Source organism: Marmota monax, unplaced genomic scaffold (assembly GCF_021218885.2).
Source record: "Marmota monax isolate L192 unplaced genomic scaffold, Marmota_monax_Labrador192_F-V1.1 WCK01_AAM20220418_F8-fsc00043, whole genome shotgun sequence".
In the NCBI taxonomy this organism is placed as follows: domain Eukaryota; kingdom Metazoa; phylum Chordata; class Mammalia; order Rodentia; family Sciuridae; genus Marmota; species Marmota monax.
Window position 1 is genome coordinate 9119708 of NW_026691982.1, and position 18901 is coordinate 9138608.

At 32.8% G+C, this 18901-nt stretch overlaps 1 protein-coding gene and 1 pseudogene across 3 annotated transcripts in view; one reads left to right on the top strand and one right to left on the bottom strand.

Annotated features, from left to right (window-relative positions):
* Positions 1 to 18901, bottom strand: part of Pspc1 (paraspeckle component 1) — a 94721-nt gene that overhangs the window by 12586 nt on the left and 63234 nt on the right. For 2 of the 3 annotated variants that reach the window (XR_006852292.2, XR_006852290.2), the window contains exon 8: positions 18282 to 18451. Coding sequence is in view for 1 of the 3 variants with exons in the window: in XM_046447481.2 (XP_046303437.1) it covers positions 15763 to 15948; positions 18282 to 18451 (356 nt within the window). In the remaining 2 variants the exon portion in view is untranslated. Of the gene's footprint in view, positions 1 to 3164; positions 15949 to 18281; positions 18452 to 18901 lie in introns of those variants that run through there. The other variant, XM_046447481.2, reaches the window with a different exon arrangement.
* Positions 3831 to 3931, top strand: LOC124095329 (U6 spliceosomal RNA; annotated as a pseudogene).

Genomic DNA, 18901 nt, shown 5'->3' on the forward strand with positions numbered 1-18901 from the left:
CTCAAGTTGATTATTAAAAGGTGCTATTATCCTATTGATGTTTACCATCCTTTCCTATTCTCTCTTAGACCTCTCCTGCATTGTTTTATAACTAATGGTTTGGGGGTTGCTAGAAGACAGGATCACATACCATCTACCCCACACTAGCTTTTTTTGTTGTTGTTGTTAATATATTTTAGTTTTTTAGGTGGACACAATATCTTTATTTACATTTATGTGGTACTAAATACTTGTTAAATGAAACTTATATTCCATGTCACCCATACCTACTATAGAACTAGAATTCATATTCTAACACCACTGCTAGTATCTTCTTAACTAAGCAAAAGCAATCCATGCTTTCTGCAAATGTAATAACAATTTCTTGCAATTCATTCACATCACTCTATACAACTTTGAAAAATCATCTATTTTATTGTTAGCTTATTAGATTATATCTTCATATGTTAGTTTATACCCTATATCATGACTGCAACAAAACTTTAACATTAAATTTGCCTTTTAATATAGGTTGAACATACCTCATCCAAATGCCTGGGACAAAAAGTGTTTTGGATCTGGGATTTTTCAGGGGGTGGGATTCTAGAATATTCACATATACATAATGAGGTACCTTGGGGGGTGGGACCCAAATATAAACATGAAATTAATTTAGGTTTCACATACAACTTATAAATATAGATTGAAGGCAATTTTCTTTCTTTTTAAAGACAGAATGTTGCTAAGTTGCTGAGGCTGGTCTTGAACTTAAGTCTCCCTAGTTGCATGGATTACAAGCATGCACCAACATATCTGGCAATAATATATTTTTTATACCTTTTATTTTATGTATTTATTAATATGTGATGCTGAGGCTTGAACCCAGTGCCACACACATGACAGCAAGCACTTTACCACTGAGCCACAACCCCGCCTCCAGCAATAACATATTTTTAAGGTGACCAATCACATGAGGTCAAGTGTAAAATCTTCCACTTGTGCCATCATGTTGGTACTCAAAAGTTTCAGATTCTGATCCATTATAGATTAGGGATGCTCAACCTGTATTTAAATTACTTTTAATAATGTAATAACACCCAAAGAGAAACGAGACTGTGCTAATACCCAGGATGTTTTGTTTATGAATATGCTACCCACAGGAAAATACACATTAAAAGGACAACAGAAAAAAATGGTAGTTAATTGTCATAATGAATTGTCAAATGTTCATTTAATGTTACCCCAGCCAAGCACTTCCAGAGAAGCACAGCAGTCCCTAGGGAGTGGTACTGCTCCAGTAAACACTCAAGATACAAGCAGAAAAATAAAGGCCTCCACAGGGAAGTCTGGGGGTAGCGAAAGGAGCCAAGATATGATGATAAAAATCATGGAAAGTTAATAGTAAAATACTGAATCCAAGAGTAAAATATATGAAAAATGTATACATAATAGTTCCAACAGCTAATTATTAAGTTTTAAAAACCTGTTCTCCTCCCCCTTTAGTAAAAGGATAGACAATTTTAGTCATGGTTCTATTAAATGTATTAAAATATACCTTGCATACTATATTACTTTTATAAAAAATTGTAACAGTTTTGGTTAACTTGACTTGATTCCATTTATTTGTACTTCAAAAGATACATACCATAGAAGACATATATCATTGTGACATGTTGATTAATACCCACACAAAAAAGCAAAACTCATTGGATTGCCCAAACTTTAGTAACCAAGCTATTTTGTGTCTGTGAATGTGTTATCCAAAGGAAAGTAAATGCTAAATGACAAACAAGAAAAATGAATTAACAGTCAGTGTTCATTTAATGTTAAACCAGTCATATTATATACTTCAAAAATATGAAATATAATCCTTTTAAAAAATGTTATAGTTATTAATATTTATTTGTTTGTTTGTATCTGGTGCTAAGAGTCAAACCCAGTGCCTCACACATGCTAGGCAAGCATTATATAATTTATCTCCCAACTTTTCATCATCTCTTAGATCAAGAAATGGCAAAACTGTAAAACTTATTTATAAAGTCTCCAGACTTGGTGTCATTCCCTTCTTAAAAATCTACAAAGGGGCTGGGATTGTGGCTCAGTGATACAGCGATCATCTAGCACGTGCGAGGCCCTGGGTTCGATCCGTAGCACCACATAAAAATAAAACAAAGGTATTGTGTCCAACTACTTCTAAAAAAAATAAATATTTTTTTTTAAATCTATAAAAAATACTAAAACGAATATACTCGGTTTATTTAGCAAATGAAGATAAAAACCAAAATGCAAGAATGTCTACTATACAATTAAGAAAAATGTTAATTTGATGTCTCTTCTGGAAATATTTAAAATCATAATTACAAAAGCAATCCAGAAAAGCAAGCAATGTGTATGCCACAGGTAATTTTTAAAATCCTCAAAGTTCGTCAAACTGGTTAGTAATAAACTCAAAAGATCGTGATAAAGGCAGTAAGCAACCGAAAACAGAAGGGAACAGAAGGGAACCTGGTGATCTTTACAAACACTTGAAAATACCTGAATAATTTACTCTTAAATAGGGACTATTAACACAAAAGACCAATTCAGAGAAATGTTTTGAGAACTATGAATTATGTGCTCTCCCCTTATATTTGTAAGATAGCTTTTAAATCTGCTTTGGTAACAATACCCAACTAATTTATCCAAACCTGGCAAGAGAATTAGGTACTCCTTCGGAATATACGACTTTTACTGAATTATTTCTTCCAGAAATCTAAACAACTTTGTCATGTTAAAGTTACAAATTACTAGAAATTTAACATAATTAGGCCACTGCTATACACAAAAGTCTGTATAATCCTCGCCTACAGGAAGTCTATATAGATGAACTCATCAATGACTTCAAGTTGCAATTTACTAGAAAGCCTTTCTGAGTATTTACTGACTAGTTGTTTCAAGAAGCCAACCTTTGCACTTCAGTTGGTTTCAATCCTCTCTTCAATAAGTATCAAGAGAAGATATGAAAGGAAAATATATAAACTTATAAAACCAGTAGCTTTCATTTTATTATCAATTAGAAAAAAAGGCCAGTTTCCTGGAGAGACTTTATGTTGGTCTTTTAAACTTACTTCTAGGTCCTTTGGTCTTCGTATCTGTGGATCCAATACGCACATATTTGGTAGAGTTAATACACAGAACATAGGCTATGATTTTGGTTTCACATTTTATTTCAAATGTTAAAAATTTGTCTTCTGCCATATTGCCAACCTCACCCAATCTCCATCCTTTGAGCAAGATGTCTTGATTCTCATCTTTCACCCCAATTTTGTATTTTTCTTTCCTTTTTTTGCTAAGACAGCATGGTGGTGGCTCTTCTTTTTAGCCAAATTTTATTCAAAACTTGGTTTACTCACATTCTTGGCTGGCTCTTCTTGCTCTGACCCTCCAAAGCAATGGTGAAGTTGTCTTTATAGACTTTCTTCCCATTTGTCACCCACTAAACTTCAAACTTAAAGATGAAGCCCAATTCCATTTTCTTAACTATTATACACATAGGCTGAGACAAAAAGGCTCATTAAATATTTGTTGAATAAATAAATGTGGGATTCTCATCCACACAAACTGTTACATTAACTCTACTCATAGGGCTGGGACTGTGGCTCACCAGTAGAGCGCTCGCCTAGCACTTGTGAGGCCCTGGGTTCGATCCTCAGCACCACATAAAAATAAATAAATAAAGGTATTGTGTCCAACTACAGCTAAAAAACAAATACAAAAAACAACATCAAAAAACTCTACTCTTTCAATCTAGGTCATTACTCCATTTTTTTCTCCTGAAAATTTCCTCAGATCAGTTTAAGAAACAGCCATTCGTGCTCACTTCAGCAGTACACATAATACTGAAACAATACAAAAAGAGTAGCATGGCCCCTGTGCCAGAATGACACAAATTCGGGAAGCCTTCCATATTTAAAGAAAAAAGAGAAAAAAAACACAAAAAAACATTGTGGTGGCACATGCCTTTAAGAGGCTTGGGAGGCTGAGGCAAGAGGATCACAAGTTTAAAGCCGGACTCATCAATTTAGCAAATAAAATATTTTAAAAGGGCTACAGGTGTTACTCAGAGACTAAGTACTCTTGGGCTCAATCGCCAGTTTAAAAAAAAAGAAATACAGCCATTCTTTGGAATTCTCAGGGGACTGGTTCTAGGAAACCCCTCGGATACCAAAATGGATGGATGGTCAAGTCCCTTAATAAACAGTATAGAATTTCATAAAACCAGGGCTGGGATTGTGGCTCAGCCGTAGAGCGCTTGCCTAGCATGGACGGGACCCAGGTTCGATCCTCAGCACCACATAAAAATAAAGGTATTGTGTTGTGTCCATCTACACCTAAAAAAAAATAAATATTTTTTAGTTCTCGGCGGACACATCTTTGTTTTGCATGTGGTGCTGAGGATCGAACCCAGGCCGCACGCATGCCAGGCAAGCGCGCTACCGCTTGAGCCACATCCCCAGCAATAAATATTTTTTTAAAAAAGAATTTCATAAAACCTACACATATTCCTCCTATACTTCCATCTTGAGTTACTTATAGTTACTATTAGTGTAAATGCTATATGAACAGCTATTATAATGTATTGTGTAGGGAACAATAACAAAATATTTATCCATGTTCAATATACATTTCAATTTGAGTTTGCTTAAACCCACAACTATGGGTCTCATGGACACAGAGGGCAATCTACTTAATGACAAGCATTGTGTATGAATACTAATGAAGACAAAATGTAGGCACAAATAAGTATCATATGCTGATGAAGTGACATGAATGAAAAGAGGTGACATGAAATTCTGTTGGGAAGAGACCTATGAAAATAACTGAAAGAGGGCTGGGGTTGTGGATCAGTGTAGAGCACTTGCCTAGCACATGTGAGGCACTGGGTTGTATCCTCAGCATCACATATATTTATTTTAGTTTTAGGTGGGCACAATACCTTTATTTTATTTTTATGTGGTGCTGAGGATCGAACCCAGTGCCTCACACGTGCCAGGCAAGCGCGCTACCACTTGAGCCACAACCCCAGCCCCCTCAGCATCACATATAAATAAATTAAATAAAGGTATTGTGTTCACCTACAACTAAAAATATATTTTTAAAATACATTAAAAAGTATCTGGGTATTGTGTTCACCTACAACTAAAAATATATTTTAAAAATCATTAAAAAGTATCTGGAAGAGGGAAGAATCACCTTAGATTTTGTGAGCAAGGGTCAGGGAATGTAGACAGTGTTAAAAAGGTAGACTTGGGGGGTTAAATAAAGCCCTACAATACAATTTGGTTTTAATTCAGATAGAAAGCTACTACATTTGAAAAAGCAAAGGGATAATGGGCAAGATGGTGCATGCCTATAATTCCTAGCGACTTAGAAGTCTGAGGCAGGAGGATCACAAGTTTAAGACCAGCCTGGGCCAATTAGTGAAATACTGTCTCAAAATAAAATCAAAAAGGGTTGGAGACATAATTCAGTGATAGGACCAGGATGTGGTTGTTGTTTTAAAAGGATGCATTAGATATTTTGTGCCAGTAAATTGCAAGAGCAAATGAAAAAAAAAAAAACAAAAAACAGAATGGCTAAGAAGGAGAATTGTAGTCATCACCTTCAGTGATAGATGGTGCCACGAGAATACTATTTATTTACCAGGCAGAGGTTTTCTAGTGTTTATAATTTCAACCACCTAGGAGCACTCAAATCCAAAACATTAATCCATAGATTACACCTTCATTTTTACTTAAGGGCTATCTCCCTTTACTACCAATCCTGAAAACACTTACCTTTGCTGTTGTTAGTACCCTCTCATCTTTCAAACTAGAAACTACTAGAACACTTGCCTCCTTCATCCCAATAACTAGTCCCAGTTAAATTCGCCCTCTCTTAATTATATATATCTGGAATGTGCACAGTCCTCATTGCCTCTAAATATCCTTTGGAATATCATAGAAATGTTGGGAGATAGGTAAGTGATCAATGCAGTCCATCTGCTTTCTACATCATTATTATTGATCCAGTCACTCTAAAACTTAAAATATCTACACTGACTCCCAGTCATCTGAAAGATAAAAACCTAAACTTGGATCAATAACAATCTTATTCCAACTTTCCACGTGCATGTATGTCTGTGTGCGCACACACGCTGGCAATTAAACATATAGTCTTATGCATACAAAGCACACATTTCTATCTTTGAACTGCATCCTTGGCCTCTAAACTTTACTTCTTGTTTGTTCTCTACCACTCCAGCCTCACTTCCTAAGACATCTTCTCATTACCTGTTCAGGGTCTCTGTTAACTGCCATTAGCTCTTTTGACCACTACCCGTCCAAAAAGCTACAATTGGCAAGTATTTACTCACCTTTAAGAGCTGCTAAAACGTTATCATCCTGATGCAGTCTCCCCCAAATAAATGAATATGTGCATCTTAGTTTTCAGAGCATTTTCTATGCGTTTTATTAATATACTGTTAACTTACAAGTCTACTTATATCCATTAAACTTCAAATTCCAAGAGAGCAGGGGGCCTTATTCTGTGCATTTTTACATTATTAATAAACACCATGTCTGTCATACAACTGGTGTTACTCATCCACCAAGCAAACATTTAATAATGACTTGCTACTAAATGAGAATAAATCGCTATATGGTAGGTAAGGTTACCTACTCTTTTAGGTCTAATATTCTAAATGAACAGATAACCTCACACAAGTATTAGAGAAATCTTGACTGTCACAAGTTTTCAGGTATTAAATTTGCTAGAATATTTTATGGATATTATCAAGTAGATAATAAACACAAAAGAAAAGAATAAAAGTGAAAAGGAGTCAGAGGTATACTCCGTGGTAGGGCACATGCCTGATATGCTGGAGGCCCTGGGTTTGACCCCTAGCACAAAAAATGAAAACTGTAGAGTGTAAACATTAACATATACAACTGACTTCCTAAAACCTGGGAGGTCAAATTCCTTTCCTACAGTAGGGAAAACATCGTTTAATTATAACTAAGTGGTAAATGTACAACCCAACATTATTCATTTTTAAAGATAATAATAAATGAATTATATAATGACTGTACAATGGGATTCTGGTATTACAATCATGAAAGGAAGCAATAAGACTTTGACAAAGTTACTCCTCTAGACCAACACTGTACTGAAGAAAAATAACTGAAGACATGCAATTTTAATTTTCCTGGACACCACATTAAAAGGAGATATAAAAACTAAAAGGTGAAATTAGCTTAATAGCCTATTCCATCAAGCATCAAATATTATCATTTTAACAGGCAAGTATATGAGTTAGAGATCTCTGTTTTACATTCTAGTCTTTATACTATGGCTTTCCACATCCAATTCAGATGAACTTTCTTCAGAAATACTTATATTTGTATTTGGATTATGTAAAACTGAAGATTCAAAAGTAGATTCATATACCCAAAAGTATGTTCAATGCTTGAGATAATACTGGTAAGATTACACTAGGTAAAACACTTCCACTTTATTTGCTCTTCTAGGTCTACAACACAAATTAGGGCAAAAGGCTAGCCCACTGGGTTCACAGTTGTATCCAGCATACCCAGTCATCAAGAAATATAGCAACTGTCAATATAGCATCTGTGTATTTAAATAAGACTTTCAAATGTTCCTAATACTTAACAAGTGTATCATTGCTCATATAAATAAGACCTGTAAGAAAAAGGAATTAGAAACTGGTTGTGACAGGTAGTGTTCTTCCAGAGTCAGGTAATTCCAAAATAATTTCAAAGATCAATCTGCATTTTCACCAATATAAGAAATGTTTCATCAACTCTTAGGTTTAAACAGAATGAACTCCCAAATCTTTAGTTTACCTTACCTCTAACCTAAATAATACATACACTAAAAACATCATATCTCACAGCAGAAACTAAAAATGTGAATATCCATTTTCTATATTCTATTTCCCACTTCTAAACTCCCAAGCTTGTCAGTTTCCCAAAACTTTTGATCTTCCCCATACTATTTTTTTTTAAATATAATGGCACAAGATAAAGGTCAATGTGGCACAATATACAACTTAAAAAAATTTAATTTTCCTCAATTTATCATCATGCATAAATCTAAAAACCAGTAACAGATCAAATATAATCTAAAATTCTTACAGCTTTAGAGTGAGATAATAGTGGGGCTGGTAAATATGCAAGGAGGTAGAGGAAAGAACCATATGCTAAATCAGAGTTCAGTAATTTACAGGATGTCAAGTAGAAAATTCAAGGCAATTTCATTTTTAACGTTTACCATTTGTTCCTGCATTCGTGTGCATAAAAGTAAAGGTAAGCACTGAGTTTTGTAGGGCTTTAAATCATTTTAGTGTCACAGAATTTATAAATGATTTGATTATTCAGTGTGAAAAACATGTTAAGTAATCTACTACCTACATAATTTTTTTAAATGCTTTTTCTCACTTAGCCTGCATGAAAATTACTCATTTGGAAAATAGGCTAATAAGCCACCACCCCCTTCACTAGAAGTGGCCTAGCATCTTGGTCCTGGGCTTGCAAACTGCATGGAATCTGACTACTGAACAGAAAGATAAAACAGGGTGTGTGTTGGCACAATGTTAATAAATAAAAAGGCAGATGGGATGACTTTCTTGGTTACAAATAAATGATCCTTCACAGTGCTAAACCCATCATTACTTTACAAAATGTTTTATCACCAGATGCAGAGGTTCATGCCTATAATCCCAGCAACTTGGGAGGTTGATGCAGGAGGATTGCGACTTCAAACCCAGCCTCAGCAACTTACTGAGGCTCTAACCAACTCATCAAGAGTCTGTCTCTAATAAAATATTTTTTAAAAGGGCTGGTTAAGTGCCCCCGAGTTCAATCCCTAATGCAAAAAAAGAAGAAGTTGTTTTATCAATGTACATTTCCTGGGAAAAAATCAAGAGATGATAAATCTATGCTAGGGTGGCCTTGGACCAGAGAGATACCCAGGTAACATCTGGATCACAATTAGCAATACTTTTTTAGTATTTCCCGTACAGATCTTAAGATTATATTTGCCAAAGGTAATCAACCAATACACTGAAAGGCTCAAAATTGGTTATTGTTTTTATAGTTACAATTTTAGGGAAGAAAATATTTTCCATTATAACAACTATGTGTTCTCATTATGGGCCAATTTAATTTTTAAAGATACTACATAATTTTGAATAAACATTAAAAACACACACAGATGTATATTGCCACAAATTTTTCTCACAGGGCTATAAATTTTTACCATTAAATTATTAAAAGATGTCCACCTACTGAACTGTAATGAGGATTACTTTCTAAACCAACTACAAAGAATGAAGCTACAAAGCAAGTGAAATGTTTGATATGCTTATGATGTAAATATGCTTAAGAAATAATATTTTATCTTTAATCTAGAAAAGTAAAAGAAAAACTCACACAAAGTAAAAGTCAAGCAATCATTTTAATCCATAAAAATGGTATCATTCTAGCACCTTCTCCCATCAGGCATAAGCATGTCCAAAAATACTGGTATAAAAACAAGATTGTTACACTGTCTTGTCTTTGATAATTATATGGACAGATGAAAATCAGCTTAGTGAAAGTCTTTTATTTTATAAAATTTTCAAAATATTTTCTGTATTTCTTAGAATAACTGAGTTTGTAAGCCTAACAATAAAACCCTACTTGCAAAAATCATTAAGAAACACACATCATATATTATGGGGCACTTAGTAGCTAGTACATTTCTTAGTCAAAAATAATGAACCTTTGCAGTGTTTTTCAACTGGCAACAAGTGGAAATGTTTGGGTGGTGTTTTAGATTGATTGTCTCAATGACTGGCCAAGGATTCTAACAACCTACAATGTACTAGAACAGTAAAGTATAACAGCAAAACAACACTGTCAAAAAATGCTACTATGCCTTTTCTTTTCTTATTTCTTTTTCTTTCTCTACAAGCATCAACATCTCCTGGGAACTTGTGAAATGCACATGCTTTGGTTCCACCTCTGCCCTACTGAATCAGAAACTTTGGAGTGGAGAGGCCAGAGATTTTTTTTTTTTTTTAATGGGCCTCCCAGGTGGTTCTACAGCATGCTTAAGTTTTGATAACCACCACTTTAGAACAATGTCTGTGGCTGCTTTCCTTAATTTAGAGAATGAATTTCTTCCACTTTTGTACTGTAAGTCTACATAAGTGCCCAACACATATAGTACAACCTCTGAATACAAACTACTACAATAAATCAATGCTCAAGGCAAAATTCTAAATGGCATAGCTCCCCATAAATCCTATATGATTAAAAAATATGATTTTCTAGATGATTGCTCCAGTCATTTTCAGTTTGCTAAACTGACACCAAAGTTATGCCAATGTATAAAATAGTCAAGTCTGCGAATATGCACAAAGTTCTAATTAGCTCAAAAAATTAAAATATGCGAAATACTACAGAGCAAATTACTGGGATTGTCTCTAACACCAGAAAGGACAGAATTTACAGAATGACTATGTGAGATTCAGTTTAGTTTTTCTCATTACATAAAAACACTAACCACCATATTTAACTAAGGAACATCTCAAATTTGATATTGGTTTATGTTATCTAGTAATGTGCAAATACTCTGAAGAAAAAATGAACAATTACTCTAACAAATGTACAATAAGATGTTTTCTGCACTTCCAAACTTGAGATAACTCGCAAAAATAAATTATTTGAATAGTCATATAAAAATAAAAAGGCAGGTAACTCATAGTCCAAACATGGCACAAATAATAAGGCAAAGGATTATATTTACATAGTTCTTATAAAATCCAAAAACATACACAAAATCTCATTCATATTCACAAAAGCCTGGTCAGTTGACAAACATTAATGTCTTTTTCTATAAAAGAACCTAAAACATGAAAAGTATACCTCAGAGATCCAGGGAAAAATACAAAACTTGATTGTGGCTATGAAATTTTTGACAGTAGCTCACATACAAAGAGATGCACAATACAAATATAAAATGAAAATGTGAAGTTGTCTAAGAACTAGAAAAAATACATATAATTATCAATTTTAAAGTCTTCACCACAAACAACAAACCACTTACATATAGTATTTAAGAAATTCGAGGTCCACTTACATTGCTGTCAATATAAGGCAGGGTCCTGTATTTAAGGAATAACCAAAAAAAAAAAAATTCAACTAAATTATTTTAAAATATGGGGAATATTTTTAAAAAGGGAAAAAATTCATATGTTCAAACAAGTAAACTTCCACTTAATTCTTCCTACTTCTACTAATTCTACTTTAACTTTGGGTGTGAAGGGTATAACATGAAATCTGGGTGAATATATACCTGCAAGAGATAAGTAAAATTTTATAGACACTAACAAGCTGAACACCATTACTTCTAAAGCTCATTTCTTTAACCCAGAAAAAGAAATTGAAAAACAATTATGATTTGGACTTCTTTTAGAATCAACAAAATAAAGTATTTGCTGCAGAGGAAGAGTTGGTAACAATAATGGTGCTTCAAGTAATAAAACAATATATTTGAATTCTCTCCAAATGTATATACATGAACTCTGGCTACATCATGTTAAGAATTTTAATAACTTCAACCCAGAAATAATAAGCTTTTGTTTCTCCAAAGACAAATCAAAATATAGAAAACACATGCCAAAATAAAAATATAACCAAATAAGTTCAACAAAGAGGTCTTTTATAGGTATTATAAACTAAACAGGTACTAAAAAAAGGACAAAAAGGGCAAATAAAATGCTTAGATAACACAGCACTATGGTAGAGCCTTTAAATATTTTCTGAAGTTTCAAACTTCAATAATTAATATTGTTATTTAGTTACCAGGAAACAACAACAAAACCCTCAAAATGTTTTTTACAACACATAAAATACCACTTTTGATAGTTTTAAAAGGAAATATGTAACATATAAATCCAGATTTTAAAGACCTGACACAGAAATTTCTGCAATTTTTTGTTATTTCAGTGTTAGAATCTAAACTACTTGATCAGAAGGTCAACTGTGAAACAATTGTATGCATGTTTTGTTTTATACAACTTTGGAAAATATGTAAAGGGAACATAAGACAATTATTTCCTATTGTTAAATATTAAGTTATAAAGGCTTATGAAAATGAGACAATGCTCTTCTATAAAAGTATAAGGGGACTGCTAATTTATTTAATTATATGAGCATTTTATGATAAAATAAACCTATGCTGGTATATATAACTTAAGAAATGCACTTTTTGCTTTGATATATGGAGATCAGTATTCTTTGGTATGAAACTGGCCTTAAAAATGTCCTCACTTTCAACAGCTAGGTATTGAAATTACAGCAGAAGTAACATAAACCAGCTTTTGAGGTATTTGTATTCTCTTCTCCCGCCAAAAGCCCATGACTACAAACAATCTAATCAGAAAGTGAATACCGTAAAATATTTACTACTGGGTCTAATAAACAAGAATTCATCGTTTTATTCTTGAAAGTAAGAGATTCGATTTTTAAAATCACTGCAATCCTCTGAAAATCATATTAGATATTGCGACAAAACTCTTATACAAAAAACATTTAAATATCAGTCTCTCCCCACGAAACTACGTCCTCTGTTGTTTTCAAAATGACATGGCCCTTCTATTTTTGACTAGTACCATTTGACATTAAATTTCAATCCTTTTAAATCTTTTTCCACACTTCGATCACATTCTTTCAACTGCATTCTTTCACAACTCATCATTTCAATCACACATTTGTCTTCTTTCTCATTCAGAATGTATATTGTAACTGTCAACCACCATGAACTAGTGACTTTTAGTCATTCATAGTGATATTTATCAATTATTACACTTCATGCATAAAGAGAAAGCTACTGAAATATTTAAAAAGCATGTTTTAATAAATCATAAAAGTATAATTTACTGTTTGCAAAACAAGAGCCAAAGTTTTTGTCCTTGTTGATAATTTCCATTAAACAACAATTATGGATTATTTCCCCTAATATACTATTGTAGAATTAAAAACAAATATTTAATCTCTTTGACTTAATGCTCAGCACTGATCTAAGAAAAAAAAAAATTTTAAACTCACGGAATAACAAATTATATCTATGAAATATCAGTAAACCAAACTACTTTAAAAGCAACATCTGTCAAGAACATCAATTCATTTGCTTTCAAAATGAACAAAAATGGGGGAAATTCCAAAAAAATACACTGCTAGAATAAAAGAATTAGAAAAATCAAAGTACATTTATTTTACACATTTTAACTACAGAAAGCATATGAAACCTAAATCCCGCAGACTTTAAAATTGGTACTTAAAATCATCACACACACACACATACACCCCCCCTCCGCAAAAAACCCGACTGTGATTATTATAATTATTTCACATTAATCTTTTTATGGAAAAAAATGATAGCATAAGACAACTTCATACTTATTTAGAAAGCTAACACTATTGAATTTTCTCTTCATTTTTATATCTACCACTTTTATGTAAATGACATTCAAAAAAGTGTTCCTTGGTATACTAATTCACAAGAAAAAATATTGAATTACCAGCCATGAAGTTGTTTAACTATACAAAAACACTAACAACTGAATAACTAGGAGTTCAGAGATGCTCCACTTGACTGTCACTCAGAAGCTGACTGTTCCCAGGATAAACTTGGTAAGTACTGGAACAAGGATTTTCTTGATGCAGGGGAAAAGCTGTGTAGAACTCTGTTCTTGGAGCCAGAGTTGAGCCCGGACACTAGGATGTTCAGGAGATTAAGAAATCTTTGTGCACTGGCTTTCAAATGTTCTTGAACGAATCATACAGAACTTCACAGCCTTGGCAAAAGGTAGCTTGGTATTAACATCAAAGTAACAAGTTTCTCCCAATCTGAATTCAGTTTTGAATGAAATACAATGCTAAAAATTACTGGAGGATTAAATAAACACGTTATATGAAAGGTAGACTTAAGTGCGATAAATATCACTTAAAACTGTAATTAATTTTAAAAGTCCTCACATCCAAGTTAGTATCACAAATTAAAACAAATTCTACTCTCTGCCACCTTACACTCAAGAAAACTAGTAAAACTAGTAGTCTTTTGACTATTATTTTCTAATTGTTTTCAAAGAACTGCCCAAAAAAAGCTTGTGAATATTCCAAGTTTTAGATAATAATTCCAAACACACTGTTCTGACTACAAAAATATATAATAAGAAATACTGCAGATAAAACATTATCTGGTACAACAGAATAAGCCTTAATTATGCTTTACAACCAACTGCTTTTATGGAAGATTTTAAGTTAACTAAGATTATTTCTTTCTAAAATATGCCCTCTACCAAAAACTGACATCATGGGAAAAATAAAAGGCATGATTTACATACTCTTTACCTAAAAACAGCAAATTATTTTTCAGAAAGGTGGTAAAAGTCTGATATACATATATACAATGAAATGTTATGTGAGAAACAACTGCTGTCATCAGTGGGTGGTGAATTAGATTTGTAGTTTAAATTAAACAGGAAGTTCCTTAATGTAAGTTCCTTAATGTAATTTTAAATAAACATGACCAATATACAAATTTTTAAATATAGCTATGAGTTTGTTTTGAGATAAACATTAATGTGATAAAATCAGTTTCTTCCAAATATTGAAAATCAAAATTCAAAATAGGTATCTGAAGGATGAGGGAGTTAATCAGAGGCTATCACCACTTTTAAGTTAATTCTCGGTTTTTAAAAATCAACATGTGAAACTATATTCCTTGGAAACAGAGAGTCCTGGATGACAAACAAATTTTATAGGAAAGTGAAACTATAGGAAAATATTTTCAACAATTAAGTCATCTTTTTAATACCAATGTTCTCAAGAAACCTAGTCAACCACAAAATCACACAGAAAAAACCCTCATTAACTGCCAATCCAACAGTACTGAATCTTTTTTAAAAATTTAATACTACGTATATAATTGGGTAAGACCTAGATTTGACAGCAAATAGAGGTTGGCAGACAAGATTAAAACTATGTTATTTTATAAGCAGAAGAGATTTACTTTCAAACAGTTTTTTTCAAGATTCAAAAGATTTATTTTTTGGGGGAAAAAAAACCCACAGGACAAAGATACCCTTAAACTTCTCAGAGTATGTGAATATTCAGAATCTGTATGAAATATAGGCAGCAAGTCCGATTTCACAGAACAGCAATGGTTTATACAAATTAAATGCATGCCCACCATCCCCAGATACACTGCTCCATCTCCCCTTTATTGACATTAGCTTCCACTAAGCTTCTCTATCTTCAGGACTATGTGCACAGACGAAAAAGCAAAATCATTTTCACTTTTTAAACGGCTGGGATTAGTTGAAGCAACCAAACTATTACTGTTACAGCAAAGTTTAGTAAAACCATAAGAGAATACCACCAATAACATTTTTAAATGATCCAATATGATTTCTTTATTGAGATTAAGTAACTACATAGATTTCACAGTACTATGGCATAGTTATATTTAGCTAAGTCACAAATACATTTTAACATTCACAATGATGAGCATCATCATTACCATTCTAATCTACAAAGCTTATGAATAAAGAAAAATACAAAAACCTCAAATCTTACAAAAGAAAAAGTTTATGTCTACATACATTAACAATAAAACTATTTTAGGTAACAGATAAAAGTGTAAAGGCATACCACTGAAATTTTTTTTTCTAAATAGCCAGGAATGAAAGAATGTTTAATATCTACGACGCTTATTAGGACCTTCAAAGTTGCCCCCTTGATTTCCTCTACCAAAGCCACCAGGACCACCACTCACAGGACCTACACCACTCATTGGTGCTTGAGGTGTTTCAGAACCTGTTCTATTCCCCATAGGTGAGCCCATTTGGGATGGCGGTCCTTGGGGAAATCTATCATTGTGCTATAATACCACATAAGAAATATGAAGTCCATTTGTAACACACCAAAAAAAAGTGACAAGAAAAATTGGCAAAATCCCAAGTGGTGGTGTCATGAAGTTCAGCAGAAAGTCCAGCAGAATCAGGATCACACATAGAAGGAAGAAAGGAGCAATTTAATTAGTTACTATGTTTAAAAATAAAAAAGCAGCATCTGAAGACTTACAAACTGCTAATGCTATGCCCCAATTTCATGAAAAAAAAAAAAACCTGTTATGACATAAGCAAATGACATTTTAGCCTATATTTAGCCAAAATTATGATATTGCTCAGATTCCTTTATTTAAAAAGTTTATACTGCATGAAACTATGCTGTAAAAGAAAAGTACTTCTTTTTAAAAGAAAACCCAGAGAAATAAAACTGGGGAGCAGCATCATATTGTGTTAAAAAATAAACATAAAAACTTCAACATCAATGCTTTTAAGACACAAAGCACTAGACCAAACACACGCAAGGACTTATGATTTCAATATGAAACTTCTGAGATGTTTTCATTAAAAGACTAGCATTGGGAAAATAAATTTTTAAAAATGATTAACTTACTATTAATAACACAATTAAAAATCTGAATCATATCTTTTGAAAAACTTCACAATAACTACACATATTAATCTCAAGGGTTAAAAAGAACTCCTTGAAGATAGTAGTAAAACAAGTGTAAATAAACCAAGTGAGTGATATTTAAATAAGGTATACAATTTCAGGGAGAGGGAAGAAAAATAGAACAATTACTTCTTTGTTACTATGATTACATGCTAAAGAAAAATTTTAAATAATGAAGTTTCTACTAGGAGCCTTCTTTTTTTTTTTTTAAGCCAGAGGCTGAACCCAGGGGTGTTTAACCACTTAGCAACATCCCCAGCCTTTTTTACCCTGAGACAGGGTCTCACTAAGTTGCTTAAAGCCTCCGTAAGTTGCTGAGGCTGGCTTTGCACTGTGACTCTCCTTTCTCAGCCTCTGGAGCCACTGTGACTATAGATGTGTGCCAACACGCCAGGCTTTACTAGCCGTTTGATATTTTACTCAGCCTCTACTAAAGGAATAAATACTAATTGCATTAGGTGCCATCTGTTCATAGTAGATAAAAAGATACTATCTCCTTATCTGCCTGCACAAACTATCAATTTTAAAAACTCCCAACTGTTAGCACACCCAATTTTTTCCAAATTCTTAAAAGATTATATTTAAGGTAAATCTTAAACTGATAAAACACTGCGTTCCTCAATTCTAAAATGCAAGAATTTTTTTTTTTTGGGGGGGAGGGTGCTGCTGCTGCTGGGGATGGGATCAAACCCAGGGCATTATATGTGCCACCAAAAACAAAAACTTTATCACCCAAGCATACAATATCTTATTTTTAGAGTCCTCTTGATCACCATGGATTTACACTAATGGAATGTCTGAGTTTAACTGGCAGTGTTTTCTCTTTTATAGCAGCAATGGTACCTTAACATCTGATAGGAAAGTTCAAAAACAAACTGCCTTTTCAAAATATACAATCAACCACTTTTTCTTTCTAGATGTTATTTGAAATCCATGAACAAATACCACATGAGGAAATAATATTTTCTATTATAAAGCCTCATTTAAATAGTGGCATATGGAAAATGATAAGATTATCAGTCTTGTTTACTGATAATATATAATAAAAATTACACTTGAGAAACTTTGTTTTTATAATATTTAACCCATACAAAGATATCTTCACACTCTCAGATAAAGACTTTAAAAAGTTTAAATTTAATAAGTATAATTAGTAATTCTGTGAAAAGAATACAGCAGTGTCAGTTTAGAACATACAAAAAGACTTCTAGTGTTTTTACATTAAAATACTTTACAATGAAAATAAGTACTTTGATATAAATCAAAACAAGTCATTTTTTAAATAAAAAATGCCTACTGAAAATTGCATTTTCATATATATTGGAGTTTTGTCCCCAAAGGCAAGGAGTCTACACAGAAAAGGAACACAATCATAAAATACTAAACCAATGCACTGAAAGCTGATAAAGGTGAATACAAATAAAAAGCACTGGAAATAATTGTAATGACTATTTTTTTTGCTATATACTTGGGTACAAAAGCATGCCATGGATGGTAATCTTAATTCAAGCTACTTAAGAAGTGCTTCTCATAAATCAAAATATAACTTCACAAAGTTACTTTTTCTTCAATGACTATTCATCTCTTTTGCTAAAACAAATGATGCCAAATTATGTTTAAGTGTGAAGTTATCTTTGGGGCAGAATTGTATATTAGTTGAATATAATCAAAATAATATTTATGATACATTACCACTGCTCCATTATCTGGCATCATTGGAGTTCCCATATTTGCAGCTCCTTCTGGTCCCATGGCAGGACCAGGACCCATTGGTGGGCCAGGTATAGTTCCTCTGTTGTTCATATTCATACCCATCATTGGAGGAGGACCTTGGTTACCAGCAGGTGCTGGGCTAAACGCATCTATGTAAAACAATCTATACTTAGAGCTGTCCTATCTTAGTTTAGTAAACATTAAAAATTTTATAAAACTTATGCAATCTATACACCAAAACTATTGTCAAAATCCTTTCCTTGAAAATAAGACACTCAATTATCTATTCTGTAACAGAACATTACCTACACTCTACAATTTTCAGCCTCAAAATAAACACACATAAAACAAATAAGGTAACTATGAATTTTAGGATACTTAAGACGTAGTACCATTTACTAAATCCTACTTTAAAACCAAACAATCCCTAGCAATTTTGACTACATTTTATCAGTCTTAATGATCAACAAACAATTAGCTCTTAAAATTATAGCTAAAAATATTAACGTGTAAATGACAGTAAGTTGTAAGAGGGAAACCATTTTCTGCAAAAATCACTTGAAGTTAAATTCTTGACTTTAATATAGTAATTAAATATC